The sequence below is a fragment of the Octopus sinensis genome, linkage group LG16 (genome assembly GCF_006345805.1).
Source record: "Octopus sinensis linkage group LG16, ASM634580v1, whole genome shotgun sequence".
Taxonomy (NCBI): domain Eukaryota; kingdom Metazoa; phylum Mollusca; class Cephalopoda; order Octopoda; family Octopodidae; genus Octopus; species Octopus sinensis.
This window is the reverse complement of record NC_043012.1, coordinates 35314699-35342240: the sequence shown is the minus strand read 5'-3', so window position 1 is coordinate 35342240 and position 27542 is coordinate 35314699. Positions and strand designations below refer to the sequence as shown.

The following is a 27542-nucleotide window of genomic DNA, read 5'->3' as shown; positions in this document are numbered from 1 at the left end:
GCCAATTCCTGTCGTTATCGCCTTCGCTAAAACAATTCCTCACCGTTCCATAGACCGCAAAAAAAAAAAAAAATAAGAATAAGAAAAAGAAAAAATGAAATTATAAAAAATTTTCTGCTCGAAGATTTGGTTTATTAAATAAGAAACTTAACAAGAAAAAAAATGAAGATTTAGAAAATAAACGAAGCAAATACAGGAATTTGGCCGTTTCGTAAATATATAACAATTACCAAAAACTTTTAAACTCTCCAAGAGTAATTTTTTCAAACAAGTGTTCTTGTATTTCCAAATTCAGCAAAAATATATTTCCGTTAAAAAAAAAAAATTACTGAACACTTTTTGAATTTTGTTTCTTCATAAACTGCTGACAAAGTATGTTTGATGCCTGAAGTCAGCAGTTATTGTGTCTACATAAATGGAAAGTTTCGAAAGAGAGGAAGAAATAATAAAAAAATAAAAAGTATTTTCCTCCACATATGTTACCGGAATAATGTTTTTAAGATTGGCACGAGGCCATATTTGGAATCAATCACGGTTATCGATGAGTGTTTTATTTTTGCCGACCACGGAAGAAGGAAAGGAAGAAGAAATAAGGTTAATTCTGCCACTTAGAATGACATTAAAAATTCCTCTCTCTCTCTCTTATTCTTTCCTTCTCTTTTTACCCGTGTGTCAGAGAGAGAGAGAGAGTGAGAAAGAAAGAGGGAGGGAGAAACGTGATGCCTCGGTGGTTTGAAGAACTTCCCGTTCCCAAGTCTCCCACCTGTAGAAACCTCACAGAATTTCTTCTTTCCAGTATGTTCACTTCTTCTGACACGAAAACACTCACTTTTGACCGTGTTCAACATGTGCAAAAGTTCACCATATTGTGTAACTTCGACTGATGGTGGCGTAACATGTCTACTTCAACATGGCGTGCAAAAACTTTCTCCTCTTATAAATAATATTAGTAACAAGCTCAGTTTTTTTTTTATTTATTGTCGTTATTATTGTCCTACTTTGAATTTATTTCACTTTTACATCATTACTAAAAATATTAATCTCACACACACACACACCACACACACACACCTATATATCTTTCTTTTCTAATCGAACAGTTCACATTTCTAAACACCCGCCAACACGTAACCCGTGCGTCAAGTATTTCTGCTCATATACAGTAGTTTAGCTTTGGTTCTATCTGCTGTAAGGGTGGCGGGTACGACAGGCAGGGTTACTGTTACAAGCTGGCTTTGAACACGAACCAGCGCATCTGTTTTAAACATATCTATAACCCTGAAATGTGCAGCAGGCTGCAATATTTCGTGTTGCTTACTAAGGCCGTTCTCACCATATTGTCGACATAGTGGGTGTCGCTGGGGGTGAGGCGAGAACCTGTTGACGTAGGATACAGTTCTAAGGCGTTGCTAGGATACAAACGACCAATAGATTGCTTCTTGTCACACTGGCTGTTGTCGTCATCAACACACACATTTCTCTCTTTTTCTCTCTCTCTCTCTCTCCATCGCTTACTCAATCGCTCCTCCTACTCCCTTCTCGCTACCGTCCTATATTATCATTTCTCCATCTTTCACCCTAATTTTCTCTCTCTATCGCCATCTCCCATACCACTCTGACCCGTGTACCTCCATCTTTCCCTCTTGCACTCTACCCCCCATATCCACCCCTCGTCTCCATCTCTCTCTCTCTCTTTTGGCGAGTTGGCACCGTCAGTTGGCCACCTCTGAGCACACACACACACACATTCTCTCAACTGCCTCTTGCTGTCTCGCACACATCACATCAATCTCCCCTTCCTCCCCTTCTCTCACCGACCATATACTCACATTGTTTACTCTCCCCCCCTTTCCAACACTGTCAACCTTTCCCTCACTTTCTTTCACACAGCTCTCTCTCTCTCCCTTCCTCTCTTTACGAGACAGTCTCACAAACTCTTCTTCTACCTCTCTCTCTCAACTCATGTCACTCATCTCTCTCTCTTTCTCTCTTTACGATTCTGTCACCAAATCTTTCTTCCCCTCTTAACGTGTCTGTCTTTCTCTCAACGTCTCTCTTAATGTAACGTCTCTCTTAACTCTGCTTCTCTCTCTCTCTCTCTCTCTCACCTATTCTGTATTGAAACTATCTCCAAATATGGTCAATCATACCCAATTATCTTTTTAAGAACAGCTGTTTACAACATCGTTGTTATTACCTGAGTGGACGGTATTGTTGAATAGCCTCTGGTCACTCCTGTCTCAACACTGACCCAAGGCTCTATCAGCTGGACCCTACTATTGTTACACATCCCAGCTCGATCTGACATACCCCACCCACCCCACTAGTGTTTGGGGGTGGTGGCCATATTGTCAAAGACATGTGGTCGACTGTTTGTGTTCAGTTTTGGTCTGAATATGACGGTCAAACAGTCAATGTTGTGTTCAGTCTGTTGCTTCTCAGATGTTTGTCCAGATGTTGACCAGAATAATGTTTGTCCAGACAGATGATGTTGTGGCTATTTGAATGTGTATGAAGGCAGGGGGTGGGGGTGTTTGGCCCTAGGTCAGCCCTGATCCAGCAGGCCCATGATTAAAGACTTTCCGGCCAGGACCATCCTGCCTCTTTAGGGATGCCATTTCCTTATTTAAAATATGGTAGGATTTGAGGTTTTGGCTGTTATTTTTGAAGGATTGCTTGACTATTCAAAGCACCACCACCTCATTGGTTTGGCAAATGGGAACCGCTAGTTTTAGAAGTGGTTGTTGTTGGTTATTTCTGTTTGTTTTGTTGTTACTTCTCTATTATTATTACCAAACAGTATTGTAACCACCTCTTTTTTTCTTTCTCTTTTCAGAATCCGCTCCTCAGAAACCGCCATAAAGTTGTAAAGACGACAACTCTTGGCAATGGCTACAGATAGTGTTTGTGCTGTTGCCATATCTAGTGGTTCTTCAGCCACTTCTGCTTCAGTTGCACCTGCAGACACTGCAGTCTGTTGCACCACCAACACCAACACCACTGCTGCGGTTGATAAGGACACCGATGACACCCAGACAACACCTGAGACACCTTCGCCGACTGCAGACCTTGATGCTGTTACTGTGGTTACTGTAGAGCCAGTCGCTGATGTTGACATCGAGGAAGAAGAGGCAGGAGATGAGCTGCAGATTGAAACCTACGATGAAGAGGACTGCAACAATGATGGCTCAAGTTTAAGTGATCAGATGTTTGTTTTCGGCTCAACAGAATTACTTGACGACACACAGTCATCTTGTCGTTTCAAGGTCTTGGAATATGACCAATTGATGCGACTCGTGGAAGTGATGGAGGCATCCATACCAATCCATGGTCGTGGCAATTTCCCTACCCTTGATGTTAAACTGAAGGATCTCATCCAACTGGTTCGCCAAAAGCTGAAATCTGAAGGGGTCCATGTTCGAGATATGCGTCTAAACGGCGGTGCCGCCAGCTATGTCTTAGAGACAGATACTTCTCAGACTTATAATGACTTGGACTTGATATTTGGGATTGATCTCTCCAACCAGAATGAACTTCAAAAAGTGAAGAATTGTGTTCTTGGCTGCCTCTTAGACTTTCTGCCAGCTGGCGTCAGTAAAGACAGGATGTCCAGTTGCAGCTTGAAAGAAGCTTACGTTCAGAAAATGGTAAAAGTGTGCAATGAACATGGCGACCGTTGGAGTTTGATATCACTCTCAAATAATAAAGGTAAAAATGTGGAGCTTAAGTTTGTGGACAAAATGAAACGTCAGTTTGAATTTAGTGTTGATTCCTTTCAGATAATCTTGGACAGTTTGTTAACGTTCTACGAAGTTTCCAACACTCCGACCAGCGAACATTTTTACCCAACTGTGAAAGCCGAGAGTGTGTACGGGGACTTTTCACAAGCCTGGTTCCACTTAACTGAAAAGCTAATTGCCACACGAAACCCAGAAGAGATACGGGGTGGAGGTTTACTGAAATACTGTAACCTGTTAGTGAGGCGCTACACACCAGCTGGCAACGTGGACATCCGTGCCATGGAGCGCTACATGTGTTCTAGGTTTTTCATAGATTTCAGCGACTTGTCGCAACAAAAACAGAAGCTGGATGCTTATCTGGCAAACCATTTTAGTGGTGAGGAGGATCTGAAATATGAATACTTGATGACGCTCTACCGAGTGGTTGACGACAGCACAATCTGTTTGATGGGCCATGAACGACGACAGACACTAAATCTTATACATCAGTTGGCTTGTGAGATCTTGCTAGAACAGGAACAAAAAGCCCAGAGTAAATACCTTCAACTACCACAGTTTGACAACTTAAATAATTTGATTTTGGACCAAGTATTCTATGGACCTTACAATAACTCCAGTGGCGGCAGTCAGTACTACAGCTATTTACCATTTTATCAAGTAGGCAATAGTTCCATCTCCTCGTGTCCACTTTGTCCACAGCCCTATTTACAATGTTCCTAGCCTCATCCAAACACACACGCACACACATATATACATCCTTAACCACATTCTCTCCCTTACACCACACACACACACATACACACACACACACACACACACAAACACATGCCCATCCCTACACTTCACCACTTCCATCTCTGAACCCACCCCTATCCCTATAATGGCAGAGCTCCATATCTTTTTCTTTTAATTTTTTTTTTTTTTATGAATTTGTTCTTATTTGCTCATTTCTCCTTTTACTTCTCCTGCCCCACCACCATACTTAAAAAAAAAAAATGGACCCTCAGCAGGGTCCACCTCTCACTTTTCACCTGTTCCCTCTGCCCCTTTTAGTTTCACTCCCTCCCACACACACTCTCTCTCTCTCTCTCTCTGCTACTGCTATTACTGCGCTTCCTCTCTCTCTCTTTCTCACTCCCCCTCCCTGCAACCATATACATACACAACTAAATGCCGGATGTCTGGAAGGAGTTTAGTCACACACATACAATGCAAAAAAAAAACCAAAAACCAAAAAAAAACCTAACAAATATATTTTCTGTCTCCCTTTTGCCCCCTTATAAACTCCCCGCTCCACATCACTTCAGTTTCCAGAAGATTCTGGAGAAATATATATATATTTTCAATAGAAACGTTCCTCTTTCTTGGAATAATTCTGTTCAAAGACTTAGTATTTTTTTTCCTCTTTCAATTTTCTTTCCAATGTGTATGTTAGGGAGTGTATGTGTGTGTGTGTGTATGTTAGGATGTATATATATATATGTATGTTCTTTGCATGTATGATTCTTTGCGTGCGTGCATGTATGTGTTATGTGTATAATTTAGATATGAAAAAAAAAAAATCAAAAAGATTCTCATTGCAATTAGCAATTCTGAGATTTTGTTCATTTATAGCTTATAATTGTTATTATTATTATTACTGTTGTTGGATGGTGGACTGGCAGAATCGTTGGAACATGGGGAGAGAAAAAAAGAAAAAAAAAAGAGCTTTGTTGTATTTTTCCAGTTCTTTGCGCTCTGAGTTCAGTTCCCGGTGGAGGTCAACTTTGCCTTTCCTCTCTCTGGGAGTCGATGAAATAAAGTACCAGTGAAATACTGGGGTCGATAGTATCGACCAACTTTCTCCTCTCAAAAAAAAAAACAAGAGGAACAAGAGAAAAAAAAAAACCCAAAAAACTGCTGGCCTTGTGCCTAAATCAGAAACCATTTATTATCATTATTATTATTATTATTACTGTTGCTGTTTTTATAATTTTTCTCTTTCTGAGAGGTGATACACTCAAGGAAAACAAAGTTATCAAATTATTGACCATGCTTCAGTTGCTGGTTGGGGCTGGGATCCCCTTCACATATGCACACGCATACATACACACACACACACACACACGCACACACACACACACACACACACACACACACACACGTACACATATGGTCTAATATTGTTACATACATACATACATACATACAAGGACTCACAAATCCCAACTTTTTCTTTTTGTCACTATCTTTTTTTTTTTTTTCTTTTTGTTTAACCCCCTTCTTCTGCAGCTACATTAAGGATCAGTTATGTTTGTTCCTGTCTCAAGAGTTAGTCAAACTATTTCTGCCTCCAGTCCCCTTCCATGCACACACACACACCCCTCACATTCGCTGTCTCGTTAAAGTGCTGTGCAACATTTAATCTTTCTGTAGACAGACGTGCATGTGTGGGCGTGCATGTAACCTAAATACTGGCTTGGAGTTTCTTTTGTGATGAGTTTGTTCTTACATATTATATATACATATATAAGATATATATATATAAGAATATATATAATTTATTTATAAATTATAAGTGTGTGCATGTATATGTATGTATACATACATACGTATAGTGTTCCCACACACATTCTGCATCTTTTTGCCCCTTGTCTCTGTAGAGCCCACCTCATTCAACGTAAACCTTTCTGGATTCTACAAAAAATATTTTCTGGGTTTGTCACTTTTAATTTTACTTTAGCTTACTTGATTATTAATTATATTTCAAAGATTGTTGTTGCTGTTATTAGGCCATCTAAATATAAACTGATCAACACCAATAAGAACAACAACAATGATAAATGTACATATTAAGGTTTGTTTTAATGTTAGAGCAAGTTCGAGGTCTCGGCTTGATTTTTTTTTTTTCCTTTGTTCTTGGTGGGGGTTATTCTAATATAGCTTCTTAAATCTATATACTTCTATGACACACACACACACGCACACTGCCCTCTTCTTTCCCTCTATACCTCTTCATCTTTATTAGGACCCTTGTTGATGGATTAATCATTTTTATATTGAAAATGAAGAAGTCCTTCTTCTTGCTTCCAGGTCCTTCATCTACACTGAAGGTCTTATTCCCCCAGATCCTCAATTCCCCAAAAACTTCCTCTTCTGGATCCCCAATTTACCCATAAAGGCATCATAAATATTCCAGGTCCCCCATGGGCCCTTTAAATGTCATCTTACTTGGTCCTTATTTCTGCTCTATAAAATCTTCTCTTGGATGTTTTCTATAAACATTTCTTAGACATATGGAGTTGAAAATTTGTCAATATGGTGTTTACGCACACATGCACACAAGTATACACACACACTTGCACACATACAGTATGCATACATAGACACAAATATACATATACACAACTGCATGCGCACACACACACACACACCAAGTTCTAAGCCACAATATGTTAGAGTTGTTAATCACTTATATTGTAGTGCACCGTCAGATCAACAACAACAACAGTCAATAGTTTTGCTGCTGTTGTTGTTGTTGTACATCTTAAAAGTACACTTTTTAAAAATTGATCTCAACATTTACGACCTCCCCCCCCCTAATTGACTTGCTGGCTTTTCTTCATTGTCTCTGGTTTACGTTTTATCAATTCTGTGGCAAGTCTCTCCACTCACCATCCACTCTTGCCCCCCCACATAAACAGTTTGCTTGCTCCCCGCCTCCATGTGTCACGTTCTTTGTGTGCGTATATATGTGCAGTATAATTTTGCAGATATATATACATTTGTTTGTGTGTGTGTGTGTGTATTACAATTATACTCAGAAACTGTCAGTAGGTGGCGCTATTTTCATAAACTTCCCATATTCAGTCAAAATACTTTCACTTTCTTGTACAAGTCACCACTTTCAGCACACACACACACACACACACACACACACACTCTCTCTCTCTCTCTTTGTCTTCTCTCACATCAGTCATCTCTCTTATACACTCTCTTCACCCACCCTCTATATATATACACACACACACACACACACACACACACACACACACCACACACACACCACACACACACACCACACACACACACACACACACACACACACACACACACACACACACACACACACACACATATATATAAACAAATCTAAAGATAAACACATAGGATTTTATTGAAAGCTGAAAGTTTCAGAAATTGTTTGAGTTTCTCATTCCAGTCTTTGCAGAAAGACAGAAACAAGTGATATGTTTGTGCACGTGTGCAAGCACGCACACACACACACACATACGTCTCCCGTATGGCATCAGCTATGAGGCATAAAGCAACCATACATTTCATATTTATCTTGTGATATTGATGTGATATTCCTCATGAGTCTGTTTACCATGTAGCTCACACACACATACACATACACACACACACACCACTCCCCTGCCGGACTCGCCCACCACAAGGTGTTCTTTGTTGCCATATAGATATATTTTATGTTGCATGTTACATTTGTTTTCACAATTTCATTAATATTAATCTGTAATAATTATTTATCATCGTTAATGAGGGCATTAATTTTTGGAAGATGTGATCATTTTTTTTTTTTTTTACCTTGTTTGACTTCTGGGTTCGAATTCTATCAAAAGCGGTAGGATTTAGTACCAGTAATATCTATGGTACCTTATATATAGTACCAGTTATATTTTAAGACTGACTCCATTTGATGAATTGCTTTTGTCTACACAATTAAAAATAAAAAGGCCTTTATAATAATAATTCTTTGGATGATGGAATGAGACTTATCTGAGGCAGAAAACATTCTTTGCAATTGGCCAGCTGGTTAGAACCGTTAGCATGCTTTGTAGCATTTTGGCCATCTTTATGGTCTGAGTTCAAATTCTACTGAGCTCAACTTTGCCTCTCATCCTTTCAGGGCTGATAAAATAAGTACCAGTTGAACAATGGGGTCAATGTAATCAACTTGTCCCCTCCCCAGAAATTGCTGGCCAGATACCAAAAATTTCAATTTCCCCTGCCATGCCAAGGTCAGTTTTGCCTTTCGTCCTTCTTAGGTCGATAAGAATATAAAGTACCTGTGGAATACAGGGGTCAACAGTATCAGCTAACCCCTTCCAACTAGGTTAGAAACTAAGATTCTGATTGGTAGAATTGTTGCAAGAGCAGAGTATAACAATCTCTATGGTAGTTCTTCCAGTAATTCACATTCTGAGTTCAATCCTGTCAATGTTGGCTTTATTTTTCATCCTTCCAGGGTTGATAAAATAAGGTACCAGTGAAGTACTCAGCTCAGTTTGACCAACTGACCACTACCAACACAATTTTTGGCTTTGTGCTGATGCTAAAAGCGAACTGGCAGAATCATGGGCACATGAAGCAAAATGCTTTGTGGCATTTTTTCCAGCTTTATGTCCCAAATCCAAATTCCACCAAAGTCAGCTTTTGCCTTTCATCAAGTACAGGTGTCGATGAAACTGACCGCCTCCCCCGCTCCCCACCACCACATCCCCCAAATTTCAGCTCTTGAACCTATTGCAGAAAGGATTATTATTATTAAGGCAGCAAGCTGACTGAACCATTAGCACATAAGACAAATGCTTAGCAGTATTTCTTTTGGCTCTTTACTTTCTGAGTTCAACTCCTACCAAGTTCAGTTTTACTCATCGTCCTTTAAGGGGTGGGATTAAGTATCAGTCAAGTACTGGAAATGATGTAACTGACCCCACTCCACTCACTTCATAATTGCTGGCCTTGTGCCAAAATTAGAATTTTGTGCAGTGGTTTGACAGAATCAGAAAGTTAATATACCTGCAGGATTTATGCTTTGCTTTCATAATTCCTAATTCAATAAAATATCAGTAACATACCGGGATCAATTTTTTTTTTATAATATACCTCTGACCCCACACTCCTCCCACACCTAATTCTAACCTCGTACTCATATTAGAAACTAATATTATGATTTTGGTATTTCATCCATCTTTGTTCTGAGTTCAATTTCCACTGAAGTCAACTTTCTCTTTCACCCTTTCAGGGTTCACAAAATAAGTACCAGTTACACACTGGGGGTTGATATATTCAACTTTACCCTTCCCCTAAACTTGCTGGCTTTGTACCAAAATTTGAGACCATTATTATTAAGGGGTTTGAGCTAGCAGAATCATTAGAGCTTCAGAAAAAAAATACTTAGTTCTGTTGTCTTGTGTTCTCAGTTCAAATTCTACTGGGGTCACCTTTGTCTTTCCATCCTTCTGGGGGTTAAAGTACCAGTCAAGTACTGGAAATGATGGCATTGACTTGCCTGCCTCTCAAAATTGCTGGCCTTGTGCCAAAATAAAGAATTAGGAATGGCAGAATCATAAGAGCATCCAACAAAATGCCTGGGGTGTTTGTTCTGAGTTCAAATCCTCCCAAGGTCAACTTTCTATCCCTCTAGGGTCTATAAAATAAGATACCAGTCAACTACTGGGGTTGATTTAATCAACTGAACCCTATGACCACCAACACCCAATTTCTGGCCTATTAGAAACTATTAAGAGAAGGGTAGATGGGGAGTGACAAATGGTTAGTGTCAGATGTTTTGCAGTATTTCATTACAGCCCTTTGGATTGGGAGTTCAAACCCTGGTACGTCTTTCATTGTTCAGGTGTTTGATAAGATGAAGTACCATACCAGTGAAATACTGGAGTTGATTTAAGCGAATGTACCTGCTCCGCGAGTTCAAATCCTGCAGAGATTATCTTTGCCTTTCATCCTTAGTGTCCCTGAAATAAATAGTCAAGTACTGGAGCTGGTATTGACTAACCCCTTCTCTTCCAAGAATATTGGCACTCCATTGATTGCAAAGATAAGGGTTTCAGTTGATCACCACACACACACACACACTCTCTCTCTTTCTGGCCTTGTTCTGTTTTATAGAATATTGGGGATGGTAGAACAGTTCAGAGAGAAGGGTCCAGAATATTCAAAGGGTTGTGTAAATGCACAAAAAATTTGCCCCCCCGCCCCCACACACACACACAAGATTAAAAATAACTACCAATATTATACGGTCCAGTCCAGTTCATTAAAACATTACATCCTAATTCCTAAAACAGTCTTGTGTCCATCTAGTCAAAAGAAATTATTAAAACTATTGATGTATATGTATGTATGTATATATATATATATATATATATATATATATATATATATATATATATATATAATATATTAGGCACAAAATGTTAGATGACAATCCAAACATGGATAACCAAAAACAAGGGGAGGGTATCATCAAATAAAAAAAATAACAGGTGGCAAAACCAACAAAAACTAAAAGGATATTGTTCTCATTTCTGGAGGGTTGGCGAGAAACTGCCTTTAGGAATTTCAAGGCAGGGCAGGTACCCTACTCTTAAGACCCTAGGATCTGTCTGATGATGCAAGGGCCAAAGTGACCCCTTTCTTGCTGATGGTTGTAGTTTTAGTTGAGTATAATAGTAATTTTCAAATTTTGGCACAAGGCCGGCAATTTCAGGGGCGGGTGGGGTTAAGTTGATTACAGTGACTCCCAGTGCTCAGCTGGTACTTGATTGGATGACCCCCCCCCACTCATATACCAAAGGGATGAAAAGCAAATTGACCCAAGAGGAATTTGAACTTGGAATGGTGGTGATAATGCTTTATTTTTTTATAATAATAATAATAATAATATGCAAGAGAAAAAAAATCACTTTGAGGACACTGCTTATTAAATTTTGGACCAAACACTTTGATTATTCAGCTGTGTCTGTGTCAAACCCAAGTCCCACCACTGCACCCACCTGTTTTGTCTGTCACCCTCAACAAAGGAAGTCCAAGTCCAACACAATAGAAATTTGGTATGATCTTCAGTTCCACTGGGGGTGTGTGACCACACCACACACACACACACACACATACACACACACTCACACAGAGTATTTCTAGCCCTTAGAACTCTTCTGCATCCTCATTATTAATTCATAATTATAGTTTGTTTTTTTTCTTTCTTTCTTTCTTTTGCTAATCACCTCCATCTCTTGCTCTAAGAGTGTGGATCCACCACCATGCGCAATCATGTCTTTCTTTCTCTATCAATGTTTCACAAAATAGAACTTGCAGCTGTTGTACTTTCAAAAAAATGCTGGATTATTGTGACACACACACACACACACACACACAAGGTATATTTGTGTGTCTGTCTGTATGTATATATATATATATACTTTATTTAGAGCAGCAGAAAATTCAACAAAACCTGTTACTCTGAGTTTCACGTTTCCGTTCGTCGGACAGTCTTTCCGACGAATGGAAACGTGAAACTCAAACAGGTTTTGTTGAATTTTCTGCTGCTTTAAATAAAGTATATTACTCTACCACTGGTATTTGAGTACTCTTTTTTCCACCTTGTTTCACATTTGTGTTTACTCCAGTATATATATACACACACACAAATCTACATCTATACACAATCACGGGCATCCCTTGCTGCTGCACAAGTCCTTCTCTAAAATCTCTCAGCAATCCTCACTTTTATTCACGTTACATTTTAGATTTTTTTTTACCTTTTCTGTTCATGAAATTACTTCTGGATATAATTAATCACCCCCCCCCACTCCTCCCACATCATTTAACCCCGTCCACTCCAATAACTGACCTCCACTGACTTTTTTTTGTCTTCTAAATTACTTTATTTTTTTTGTTTATTTTTCAGTTCTCATAACTTATATTCCTATTAATCAGCTCTGCCACCCACACTCACACACAATTTACATGCTTTGCACTCTGGTGTACATAAGTGCAAACGTTAGCAGAATCTACATTATTTTGTGTTTCATGAGAGAATTTTGTGGTGGGGGGGGGGGAAGTTTGTAAATGAAAATTGAACACAGAGCCGGTGCCACCCCTCATCTCTCATTCACTGAACCGGTTCTGGTACCACTTCTCATTGAGCTGGTGCTGCCCTCATCTCTTGCTGGGCTAATGCCACCAGACTCTCAGTATTGGTTAAAATAAAAGGAGGGCTAAATTGCTATTTTGAGGGCCAAAAGCTGGCCCTATGATATTCTTTGAGATTGTAAAATATTTCTCCATTGAGCTAAATAACTCAGCTGATTGTGTGACGCGTGTGTATGTGTGTGTGGAAATGCTTTTCTTTTTAACTTTTAGGGACTGTCCCCTATTTCTTTTCCTATTATCTTGTCCCTTTTTATGTTTCAAGTCCAAATCTGACAGGTCAACTTTACTCTTCATCCTTCTGAGGTCAATGAAAGGAAGTACCAGTCAGGTATCGGAGCTGATATATATATATATATATATATATATATATATATATATATATATATATATATATATATTATATATATATATATATATATATATATATATATATATATAATTTTTTCTTTTCTTTGTTATTTTGTTAATCAATTCTTTCCTGCCCCTCACTCCCAAAACGTGTGGCCCAGTTGGGCCGCCAGTATCAGTACTCATTATTGTTATTCTCTCAGACATCTGTGTCTCACTGCAGGTTTTAGAATTGCAAAGCAAAACCCTGTAGCAAATTTATTTACCCCCCAGCCCCACACTCTCCCCTCCACACTTTTTTTGTGATATCAACAGTTTAACCTGTGTATACATCCTCCTCCACTCCAACTGTATACACACACACACACACATACACACACCACTGTATACACACACCATTGTATACATGTTTATGGACATTCTTGTACAGATAAAATGTAAAAAGACAAAAAAAAACATAAACTATTTTCCAAAAAAAAAGAAAAACACAAAAGACTCCCCAAAAAAATATTAAAAGATTAAAAATATAAAAATCAGAATAAATTATTTTGAAATAATCTTGTTGTTGTTGTTGTTGTTATGATGTTTGTTTATTTCATATTGTGATTAAATGCTTGAGGAATTCTGAAAGCAATCCTGGGTATTCTACCTTTCATTGAACTACTCTGAAACTGGTATCATGGCTCTGGAGTGAGTGCCCGGACACCTTTTGTCTCAGTATGGTATCTTGTTACCCGGCTCTTAAAGGGATACCATAGCCTTCCTCCTACTCTAGAGGGTAGGGGTCAGCATCATCAATGAAATTACAAGACTGTAAGGGGCCAAGTCCAGTGTTTCTACACCTTTAGATCCCAAAACCTGGATTTTCTATTTTTGGAATGGGCTGCACCAAAAAAAATTAAAGCCCAAGTCAACCTTTTAGTATTTGGATTATTCTGTCAAATGTAATCCTTATTCATTCACATTGTTTTGAATTAATCCTAGATTATCTTGTAACTTTGAGATTTTGATGTGATTGTTTATGTTAAGAATTACATTGTAGAATAAATGTCAGAGGTCAGATCTGGTCTGGTTGGATATAAAACAGGAAGACTATTTGGGGCCAGATATGACCAGTTTAAATGCTTAAGGGGTTCAAGAGAAATGTATATCTCTAGAGGGAGAACTGCTGGAAAGTTGCTTGAGGGGCCACATGCAGCCCTGGGAGCTGCAGTTGAGGACTGCTGGTCTAGTCTCATCTCTAAACTTCCATCCCAGGGAAATTAGTGTTGCAAGAATCAAGCCTGGCACCTGAAGTCTGGGGGAGGAGGGACTCGATAACAAGTGACCAGTTGGGTAAAGTTATCAGCAACAGATGACCAGTTGAAGGAAAATTGGTGGAAGTGGGGTAAAAGAGCAAATGACCAATGAGAGAGCTCAACAATGAATGACTTTTGGAACCAAATTTTGATCTCATTTTATTAAAGGAAACCACTTGGAACCATTGTATTCTTCAGAGAATAGGGGAAATATCAACTTTTGAAATAGGTGAGGGCTGGCAACAGGAAGAGCATCCAGCTGTAGAAAATCTGCCGCAGTGAATTCTGTCTGACTCGTACTAGTGTGGAAGAGCACGTTAAAATCAAGTTTACAATTCAATCACACGGCATTGGTCTGTCCAGCTCTATGGTAGAAGATACCACACCATGCAATGAAATTAAACCTGGAGCCATGTGGTTGTAGAAACTGTCATAAATATATTTATTTTGTTGTTTTGCATTAATTCTAGACCTCTTTGATCTCCATTTTACTCTACTAAACCGCCCCCCGCCCCCCAGCTGTTCAATGTTTACAATAGTCCTTTTATATTTTTTTTATATTATTACAGATCGTATAAAAACAAAAACTAAAATATTTTGTGTACTGAAGAAGTATATCAAAATTATTGCACATGAATTTTAACAAAATCTTATTTGGGCCCCAGTTGAAAACCACCATTCTAAAGAATTATACCATCCTTTAGACAGAATAAATGTATCAATAGATCAATACGATAAATTAGTACTTTTACAGGAATTGGGTTTCAACTCAAAATCTATATCGGTACACTTATATATATATATATATAATGTACTATTCAATGATAGAATATTCAACAAAAAAAGTATTCCATCTGGTTTGAGATAAATATTTATTTAAAGAACACAACGCATGTCGTTAAGTGATACTGATAGTTTCATATGTTGAGAAATTTCTCAAACATATTCTTCAGGTACAAACCATATACACACATGCATGCACACACACATATATACACAGGGTGTGATGAATAAGCTGTCATCTAAATTATGCTAAAATGAAAATAATGCTGACATCTCATTTTAACAGATATAGTTACCAAAATTACATAAAAATATCTTGAAATACTAAAGACCAAATTTATTCAATGAAATCGCCATTAGCTTCAACCATGGCCTCCAGATGATTTCAGAATCTCCTGCAACTCTTCTGGACAGTATCCTTGTTTAAGTTGGTGAATGCTGCCATAATCCTTGCCTTCAGTTCATCTTTGGTGTTACAAGGAGTTTTGTTGGTCCCTCGCTCAACTGTGCCCCACACATAATAATCAAGGAGGTTGCAGTCGGGGGAGTTAAGTAACCAGATGTTAGGGGTGATGTGGTCGCAGAAATTGTCTGACAGCCATGACTGGGTTCTCCTTGTGAGGTATGGTGCAGAGTCCTGTTACCAGATATGAGGTCTTCCAGCAGCCACCCTCTTGATCCAGGGCAGCACTACCTCCTCCACGCACTTCATGTAGGCCTCCATGTTGAGTATGAGGCCATGTGGGAAGATGAATGGAAGTATAAGGTTACCATCACTATTGATCACCCCAAACACCATGATGTTTGATTATTTTCAGTCTCGGTACATGTCCTCAGATTGTACTGTCCTAAAATTGACACTCAAACACGGAAATGTTCATATTGGAGCTTCCAGCATGAATGCCAAGCAGTACAGCATGTTGTTTCCAAATTTCTGGCAGAGTGAATTGCATTATGGAGCTTTTTTTTCTCACAGATGGTGCCCAACTGACCCTACTCTGTGTAGTCAACAAAATCAAAAACAAGGTACATGTGCAAAATAGAAAATATAAAATGGCGACAATTTACCCATTGCACCCTGTATATATAGTTTAGAGCTCCATTACAGGTAGAATCAACAAAAAAATGTATTCCATCGAGTGATAGACAAATATTATTTAATATACATAATTACAAAAGAGCTATTAATAGTTTCATGCTTTAGAGGTACATTAAATTATGATCTGGACCTGAAAGGTTGCTTGGAGAGACATGGCACGTTACCTAAATCTGCCAATTTAATGTATCTTAAAGTATGAAACTATTAGGAACTCTTTTGAAAATTGTGCCTATGAAGGATGAAGACAGGTGAGAGAACAACAAGCAGGTGTATTAGTTTGACGCTCAGGAAGAATGGAAAAGTCTTGGACATTTTGAACCTCTTCAACAGAAAGGATTGAGAAGGAAAAAATAGAGAGAACAAAAAAACTGTGTAGGGATTAATGGTTCAACACACACACACACACACACACACACACACACATATACACACAGGTGCAGGCATAGCTGTGTGGTAAAAAACTTGCTTCAAAAGCACATGGTTCCAGGTTCAGTCCCACTGTGTGGCTTCTTGGGCAAGCGTCTTCTACAATAGCCTCAGGCTGACCAAAGACTTGTGAGTGGATTTGGTAGATGGAAACTGAAAGAAGCCCATCATATATATATATATATATATCACATCCTACATGCCTCTGTGTGTGTGTACAGATATGGCAAGTGACGCTAGAATGCTCAAACTTTACTGCCTCTTTCCACCTTCGCTCTCAATGTTCCGACCATCAACATCTGTATTAAAATAATCCAAGTCACAATTAACAGTATTCATTTATCACAACCTTTTAACCTTAGAAGGTCATTGTGAAGGTCAAGGATGTGTGTTGACTATGTTAGACTGGCTCCAGCCTTGGGGGTCACTGACCTTTACACTCCTCTCACCTGTGTCCCAAAATGTCTTGTCTTGAACACTGAGAGCTTGTGTGGGGATTTGACATTTAGGTGTTAACTTGTTAGAAAGAACAGTTAAATTTCACCTCAAATTACACTATCCTGATTAATATGAATGGATTTAATAAAAATAGATGTTTGGAACAATAGTGACCTGAATAAATACAAAAAGATGTGATGGTCGTGGTTGGGACATCTATGACGGTTTTGGTTAGTTTAATCTTAGTTGTCATAAAGCTAAGCGCACTAGTGACAATTTCCCAGACATTGATAAAATGAGTCCCAGTTGAGCCCTAGGGGTCTAGGTCATCGACTCATTCCCTTCCCACCGGATTGGCTGGCTTTGGATCAAAATTTGAAACCATTATTATTGTTATTATTATTATTAGAATGGTGGTAAGCAGGTAGAATCGTTAGCATGTCAGAAAAAATGCTTAACAGCATTTCATCCACCTTTATATCCTGAGTTCAAATTCATCCTTTCGGAGTCAAAAAAATAAGTACCAGTTGAGCACTGGGATCGATGTAATCGACTTAGCTCCCCACCACATCAAACCTGCTGGCCTTGTGCTAAAATTTGAAACCATAATAATAATAATAATAAGCTGTCAGAATCATTAGCATGCTGGACAAAATACCTTGTGGTATTCCATCTTTATGACCAATGTTAAAATTTCGCCATGGTCAACTTTATCTTTCATCTTTTTGGGGGACGATGAGAAACATACCAGTAGAGTTCTGGGGTTCATGTAATCAAACAGCTCCTCCTCCAAAGTTTCAAGTCTTGTGACTATAACAGAAAGGGTCGTCGTCGTCGTCATCATCGTCATTGTCAACAAAGTAGTAAATTGGTAGAATTGATGCTGCATCAGATAAAATGCCTTTTGGTGTTTTGTTTTGGCTCTTTTATGTCCTGAATTTAAATCCCATCTATTGGCAGATTCCTTTAGTTCCTCTTAGAAAATATTATGTATGTAATCATAGCCCCTGGTACCGTGGCAGTGAGGTTCGGGTCATGAACTACCGACCCCATGGCTTTATGTTCAGTTTATAACAACAGGGCAGTCATTTTATTATGAAAGACAACTAACACTGTTTGCTCCAGTTTGGCCTGGCAAAACAAAAACAAGAGTGATTTCCAATCCAATGCTGGGTGGTGGTCAGTGGTTCGAAAGAATCCAGAAAAGAAAAAAGATTCCGCCATTGGTAAATGGAAGTAAATTGGTGATTTTTCAAAAACAAATTATCAGAAAAGAAGTATAACTGAAGACTGGATGTTTGGATTCTTTCTTTGCAACTATTCAGTAGGTCTCAATGAGAAAACATTATCAATGTAGAGACCACAAATATTTACAGATCAATGGCTAACTATCAGATTATATTCTTTTACTCATTTACTTGTTTCAGTCATTTGACTGTGGCCATGCTGGAGCACCGCCTTCAGTCGAACAAATCAACTCCAGGATTTATTCTTTGTAAGCCTAGTACTTATTCTATCGGTCTCTTTTGCCGAACCGCTAAGTTACGGGGAGGTAAACACACCAACATGGATTGCCGAGCAATGGTGGTGGGACAAACACAGACACACAAGCATATACCTATATATATATATATATATATATATATATATGATGGGTTTCTTTTCAGTTTCCATCTACCAAATTTACTCACAAGGCTTTGGTTGGCCAGAAGCTATGTTAGAAGACACTTGCCAAAGGTGCCATGCAGTGGGACTGAGCCTGGAACCATGTGGTTGGGAAGCAAGTTTCTTACCACACAGCCACTCCTGCACTTATACACATATATATATAGATAGATAGATAAATAGATAGACAGACGGACGGATGGACGGACGGATGGACGGATGGACGGACGGACGGACGGACGGACGGACGGACGGACGGACGGACAGACAGACAGACAGACAGATAGATAGATGTGGTGGAGTGTAGAAACAATGAAATAAAATATAGGGTGTGTCAGTTTTTTGAGGGCACCTCTTTCAAGAGCCCTAACTTACATCTTATTTGTTTTTACCTTACTTTTTCAGTCGGATAATGTCAGGTCTTGGGTTGAGCCACCAAATGAAAAGACACACTGTAACCATCAGCACAGTGATACAGAGACAACTCGCTTCCTGAAAGCTGCCTGATCCTTCGTTGCCAAATTTTGAAAGGAGTTGCAATATGCTGATGGAGAGTCCAACATCAGCAACTAAATGTGGACCAATTCAAAGGGCCTCGGAGTTTCAGAATGCCACATCAGAAGTGTTGTGCACGAGGACATCCAGTAAAAGTTGGATGTGATGCAGAGGGGTCAGTTTATGTTAGATAAGACGAGAGAGAATTGTTCGATCCATGCAAAGCTCAAGTTAAAACATTGAATGTGAATCAAAGGAATGACAGATGTTTATGCAACGACCCGAATGAGGGTCCACCAGTCATGCAAGCTAAGTTCTCAGCATCTGTAGTAGCTCTGGTGGTCATCAGCAACAAGGGAGATATCATACGTCCTCATTTTTTTTTTTCCTTCACAGGGTTTAAGAGTCTATGTAGAAGCATGTGGCTTAGTGGTTAGGGTGCTGGACTCATGATCGTAAGATTGTGGTTTCGATTCCTGGACCAGGTGACCTGTTGTGTTCTTGAGCAAGACACTTCATTTCACGTTGCTCCAGTCCACTCAGCTGACAAAAAGGAGTTAATCCTGCAATGGACCGACATCCACCAGCGTAGCGGTGGGGTCCACCCTGGGCAGCACTTTTGGGTCTGCTGGAGGCAATATGTATTTTTTTGTGGAATGAGGGGGGCAGCAAACGGAAGGGCTGCCCCAGCTGACACACACTCTAGCTATGCTAGTGCCAACATCCCGTCCAAGAGGGGAATACATACGCCACTGAAACCAGGAAGTCAGTCTTCATGAGTCTGGCATGGCCCGAGAAGGAAACATTTTTTTCACAGGGCTTAAGAATCTATGCCACTGTCTGTACAGAGGTGTTGGAGAAAGTTACAAAGTGCTGGGCAGACAGAGGGCACAACAGGAGATGGTATGTCTTCTAACAAGGTTCTGCACAGTCTCAAAAGGCGAGGACAACCCAAGCATGGATGTGTGTCAATCTCCATGATAATGTTCTACCTGACACTTGACGTCCACTGGACGGTTATGTATGAGACGTAGACAAGAGAGAGGTCAATTAACATCCCCACAACACCACACAATGTCTCGAGTCTACCATAACCACTAATTACACCCCAAATTGATAAAGATCATGTGATTCAGGCATAATCAGTGCTTCTAACCCCTTATCGAAGCAGCCATTGTTGCTAACAGGGCATTCTTTGAATAAGTGGCATAAAAGGATTTCTCAAAATCATTTGTACCAAATTTGTTTCCAAATACAGTTTTTCTTTCATGAGCTGTGCATTTTTTGTTTTGTTTTTTTCCTAAATTCACACAAATGACCTAAAAAAACTGGCGCACCCTGTATATATATCAGTGATCTCATATAGGTGCTTGCGTGTGTGTATGCTGAAATATACATATGTTAATGGAATCATGTATGTGTATATATATATATACATGATTCCATTAACATTTGTGTATTTCACCATATATATATAAATATGTATGATGAAACACACATGTTAATGGAATCATATGTATTTATACACACATGCACACATAGACACACACACTCACGCACATACACATGTATATATATATATATATATGACGCAATTATACTCATGGGATCGATTTTCAAAGAGATAATTCTAAATCAAGGAAATAAAAAGGATTTATTCTCTCCATTCTCATTTCTTAGAATTCTAAAAACTCCACCTGTTTTCGTGGATATTCAAGCATTATCTGATAAAAGAAATAATCCCCAGATTGCCATCAGACAGATAGCCTAGACCCAAGGATTAGATTTTTAAGGCCGAATCCAGGTTTAACACTCATGTGGAACTACAACGATTACAATACATTGGGTCATCCCATAAATAATGCATTTTTTTTTTCAGTTGCATGAAGAAAAAGTCAGAGGGGGATGAGATAAAAACCAACAATTCATGTATGCAAAACTGAAAAAATAAAATGGCAATAATTTACTCATCATACCTTGTATATATATATATATATATATATATATATATATATATATGATTTGATTTGATTTAGTTTTGGCTCATGAGCTGTGGCCATGCTGGGGCAACACCATTTGGTGTTGTTACATAATTTTACTTTGCTAAATTCTTTTTAGAAATTGACATTCTGTGTATGAGGGAGTTTGATGCTGCTGCCTTCACCTGCACTTCCCACTGTGAAGTTGGTTCATCTGGAACACTTGACAGGAAGAGGTCTAGTTTCGTTTTGAAGACACATCCACCTCATGTAGGTTTCTCAGGTCCTTTGGGAAGATACTGAAGAGCTGTGGGCCTTTAAAACCCAGGCTGTTGCAATATCTTATCCTATATCTTGATGACAAAGTTGGAGTCTTTGGCAGTATGGAATGGCACCCTCTTCTAGCATTAGTGTAACTCTCGATGCCAAAGTTTGGGACAAGTTTCTCCAGGATCTTCCAGATGTATATTATGGCATATTTTTCCTACCTATGCTCCAGGGAATAGAGTCTCAATCTCTTGAGTCTTTCCCAGTAGCTTATATGCTGCATAGAGACATCTTCTTCATGTAGCTTCGTTGGATTGACTCAAGTTCTGCAATTAATTATACACTTATTCATGACCATAGCTTGGAGCAATAGTCAAAGCAGCTTAGGGCAAGGGGACCACCGTGGTTTCCTGATCTCTCTTTCTAAAAGTTCTAAGAATCCATCTGGTCAGCCACCTGCATTTCATTGCTAATTATATATATACTTTATTAATAAATCTTCAAAAGCATCACAAACATATCACAGAAAACTGATACTCGGAGTTTCATGTTCCTGTTCATCAGACAGTTGTGATTCTGAACTGCTGAACTATCCAACAAAAGGGAACATGAAACTATGAGTAGCAGTTTTTTGCAACTTTAATAACAAAGCATATTACTCTACCTCCAGTATTCGAGTACTATTTTATCCCCACTTTGTTTAACATTTATGTGCTTACTCTAGTGTGTGTGTGTGTGTGTGTGTGTGTGTGTAATAAATATAAGTCAGGAATGGAAAAACAAAATAAAATATTGAACAATTATAAATTCAATTCAATTTAAATATTTTATACAAACAAATGACACATCTCTTAAATTACAGCAGTTTCCGCTTCCTTAGTAAAATGAAGTTCTTCAAGAATAATCAAATCCATTTAAATATGTAATGATGCTTCATCAGATTAACATACCTTCTTAACTATTTGACGAAAAAATATTTAAACTGTTAATCTGATGAAGCATCATTACATAATTAAATGGATTTGATTATACTTGAAGAACTTCATTTTACTAATGAAGCGGAAACTGCTGTAATTTAAGAGATGTGTAATTTGTTTATATAAAATATTTAAATTTAATTGAATTTATAATTGTTCAATTTTTTTTGTTTTTCCATTTCTGATTTATATTTATATATTAATAAACTGTATGTTTATTTTATTTACCTATTGAAATAACATTGTTATTGATATAGGTAATATAAACCAGTAAATTCTTTGATATTTGATGTCCCTTAGGTGTATTTTACACCTAGCTAAACTGTTATATATATATATATATAATATATATATATATATAATATATATATATAAACAACTTATAAACAAGGGCAAAAGAAAAAATTCTAATGCCAATATGCCGAAAATAGACAAAATAGAAATTAGAATTTTTTTCTTTTGCTCTTGTTTATAAGTTGTTTATAAATTTAACCTTTAAAGGTACTTTTTAATATGCTGGCCATTGATAGAATTTTTTTCGAAAAATTTTATCCTATATTAGATATATATATATATATATATATATATATATGATGAAATACACATATGCTAGTGGAATCGTATATATATAATCTTCAGAATTGTCATCATGATCATCATTTAATGTTCGTTTTCCATGCTGGCATGGGTTGGACGGTTTGACAGGAGCTGACCAGGCAGGAGTTTGGCACCAGACTTCTGTGTCTGCTTCGACATGGTTTTTATGACTGGATGCCCTTCCTGACACCAACCACCCTGCAGAGGTACATATACATCATCATCAGCAGCAGCAGCAGCAGCAGTAGCAACTGCATCAGAATTTGATGTCCACAGTTCCGTGCTTGCAGGGATCAGATGCAGGACGTTTGGGACAGATTCCCTACGGATGCACCCCTTTTCTAAACCCCACCCTCTTTCCGCACAAGGTGGTATTTCCTTCTGGTCAAACGTTTCTGCAAAATATGACAAAGGAATGACACTGACACCTCACCTCCCAACCCCACCCCTACACACATACATATACACGTTCATCAGTATGTGTGTGTGTGTGTGTGTGTGTGTGTGTACACCAATACATCAAGTTTTTCCTAAGAAAAGGAGACATAAAACATTAACAAATTTAGCCTGCACAGCCTGTATATACGTATATGTGTGTGTGGTGTGTGTGTGTGTGTGTGTGTGTGTGTGAGTGTGTGTATGTATATAAATATATAAATATATACATATACTCTTTTTACTCTCTCTCTTTTACTTGTTTCAATCATTTGACTGCGGCCTTGTTGGAGCACCACCTTTAGTCAAGCAAATTGACCCCAGGACTTATTCTTTGTGAGCCTAGTACTTATTCTATCGGTCTCTCTTGCCGAACCGCTAGGTTACGGGGACATGAACACACCAGCATCGGTTGTCAAGCGATGTTGGGGGACAAACACAGACACACACACACATATATAAACACACACACACACACACACACACACACACACACAACATACACACAACACACACATATATGCAGAAATTTAATGGGAGTTCACTGAGTTATTGTTTGTGAAAACAGAGAAGGAGGCATTGACAGAAATAAACACAAACAATGAGTTTATGAGGGATTGGTGAATGGAGAGGCTTGGAAAACATTTCACATAAATATTAGCACAAAGCCTACTTATGATTCATACAAATAATATATATATATATATATATATATATATATATATATATATATATATATCATCATCATCATCATCATCATCATATATAACTTAGAATAACTTAGAAAGGCTTTGGCCAGTATTGGCCCAGGCCATGTCTAACTTAATAGCACCACCTGGCATACATATATATATGTATGTATGCATGTATGTATGTATGTATGTATGTATGTATGTATGTATGTATGTATGTATGTATGTATGTATGTATGTATGTATGTATGTATGTATGTATGTATGTATGTATGTATGTATGTATGTATGTATGTATGTATGTATGTATGTATGTATGTATGTATATATATATGTATGTATGTATGTATGTATGTATGTATGTATGATGTATGTATGTATGTATGTATATACACACATAGAATATAATATAAAATAATAATAATAATAATATGTAATAATAATAATATATATATATATATACAAACAATTTATAAACAAGGTATTTTAATATGTTTTTAAGTTACGGTGACATAAACACACCAGCATCGATTGTCAATCGAGGGTAAGGGGACAAACGCAGACACACACATATATAAACACACACATATATATACATATATACCAAATCCACTCACAAGGCTTTGGCTGAACCGAGGCTATAGAAGAAGACACTTGCCCAAGGTGCCACGCAGTGGGACTGAACCCGGAACTATGTGGTTGGTAAGCAAGCTACTTACCACACAGCCACACCTACGCTGATGTATATAGATACACACATATACACAGACACAAACACACACATAGCATGCATTCATGCATATATGTATGTATGTATGTTTGTATACATATACACCTATATAAGATACACATACACACTTGCAGCCTACAGATATTTTCACTCCACTTAATTCCTCAACAACAACTCAACTACCAGACGTGGCATCAGTGAAACTTAAAACTTTGGACGTAATTCTACCTTGGCACCGAGCGTGACAGACACAATGGTAAATTCCCTCCTAGACTGCCACAGCATTTGGAAACCTAAAAAGTCACACTAGAGTATGCCTTCTACCAATTTTACAGTCTTAGACAATATCAGATTTCTAGCTACCTGACATCAAGCCATTATATATATAATATATATATATATATAAAATAAATATAAGAGAGTGGCACTATATGGCTACTCTAGCACCAGTTAATCCAAAAGTCTCTCACCCTTATTAATAATTTAATTATGGCTGCATTTATTTAAATGCTTGTATTGTTTCCGTGAAGTTTGGCGCGCTGTTAGTTGGGGCATTTGAATATAACGTCGGATGTATCAATTGAACCACACGCGTATTTATCGTTATGGTAAAATCTGGCGTGTGATTGAGTGGATTTCATCCAGATAGTTTTTGGCTGACGAGCTAAAGTGGATTTTTTTGTAAGTAAAATACATTAATTCATTAATAGCGAAACAATGTCCCAAAATATCTGTATTTTTGTTATTTTTATTCCCTGTCCGTGGGAGCTAATAACATAGTACTGACTTTCATGGGAACATGTATTTTTGTGGTTGAATGAAACCTTTTGGATTAACTGGTGCTAGAGTGAGCCATATAGTGACCACTCTCTTATATTTATTTTGTAAAAATATGTACTATATTATAAAATATTATAAATATCCAGGTTTCGCGGAGCACTAGGCCACTTGGTGTTGAATAAATATATATACTATTAAATTAGTATCTAATTCTCTCACCCTAATTAATTAATTATATAATATATATATTATATATATATATATGTATGTAGATATGTATGGTATAATATTAATTAGATATATATAATGTATGTAGGTTGTATGTATGTATGTATGATGTATGTATATATAATTATTATATAATATATATACATACATACATACATACATAACAACATACAACATACATACATACCATTATATATATATATATAAGTATATAGTAATATGTATATATAATATATATATATATATAATATTTATAATATATATAATATATTATGTATGTTGTATATATATATATATATATATATATATATATATATATAATATAATGTATGTATGTATTGTATGTATGTATATATATATATATTATATTAATATATAATATTATATATAGTATATATATTATATATATATATATATATATATATATATATGGAGGCGCAATGGCCCAATGGTTAGGGCAGCAGACTTGCGGTCGTAGGATCGCAGTTTCGATTCCCAGACTGGGCGTTGTGAGTGTTTATCGAACAAAAACACCTAAAAAGCTCCATGAGGCTCCGGCAGTGGGTGGTGGCAATCCTTGCTGTACTCTTTCGCCACAACTTTCTCTCACTCTTTCTTCTGTTTGCCTGGTCCCATATCCTGTATGGGATATGCAGATATGCCAATGACGGAATATCCCATACTCAAATAATAATGAGATGTTTGCCCTGCCTTAACAGTTGTTGTCCTCTTTAACAATTATATATATATATATAGTAAAAGCAATTAAGATTCAAGTGAGTTCTATTGAATTCACATGAATGCGGTACTTAACTTAGATGCACCAGGAATCTATATGGTATTAACCATAAAATAATGTGGGGTGATTATAAACAAGAAAAAAGCAACAAGAATGGATTAGTTTTTCAGTACAATTGTTTCATACGAAGAACAGCTTTATTAAAAGCTGCAAATATTGCAGCAAATACAAGTGTCCTGTATTTGCTGCAATATTTGCAGCTTTTAATAAAGCTGGTCTTCGTATGAAACAATTGTACTGAAAAACTAATCCATTCTTGTTGCTTTTTTCTTGGTTATATATATATATACATATACATACACACACATGTATATATATATACACATATATACATACACTTACTTTGATAAGTTTCGGCTAGTATTGGCCTAGGCCATGACTGACTTAATAGCACCACCTAACAAATCCATTTAAATCAGGAATCGGACAACATGGTCCACTCAAGGAGAGAGTTATTGTTTATGGAGACATATCTGGGTGTAGGAGGTTTATCTGGGATCTTTTGGAGGAATTTGCCCAAAGACTTCTTCAACTTTATGGGTTCTGTTTCTGATTTAATGTGTTTTGGTGTAATGTTAAAGAGAGCGGGGCCAAATGAGGTGAAATAATTGTGCCGTATTGTTGTTATGTGATACAAGTATGAATTATGTTGTGGGCAAATAGCATGGGATCCAAGTCTTGGGTGTATCTTAAAGGTGATGCCAACATCATTTGGACAATGCTAATGGAATATTTTCCACATCATGCAGATGATGTAACACTTATATATGTATATATACATCAAAATAAGCAACAAGTATAAGAATAAGTA

At 37.5% G+C, this 27542-nt stretch overlaps 1 protein-coding gene across 2 annotated transcripts in view; it reads left to right on the top strand.

Moving 5' to 3' along the window:
• Positions 1-5030, top strand: part of LOC115220521 (terminal nucleotidyltransferase 5C) — a 49063-nt gene extending 44033 nt beyond the window's left edge. For both annotated transcript variants that reach the window (XM_036509992.1, XM_029790659.2), the window contains exon 2: positions 2837-5030. In XM_036509992.1, coding sequence (XP_036365885.1) covers positions 2889-4460 — 1572 coding nt within the window. In that variant the 5' untranslated portion in view covers positions 2837-2888 and the 3' untranslated portion in view covers positions 4461-5030. The remainder of the gene's footprint in view (positions 1-2836) is intronic.
• Positions 5031-27542: the final 22512 nt, after the last annotated feature.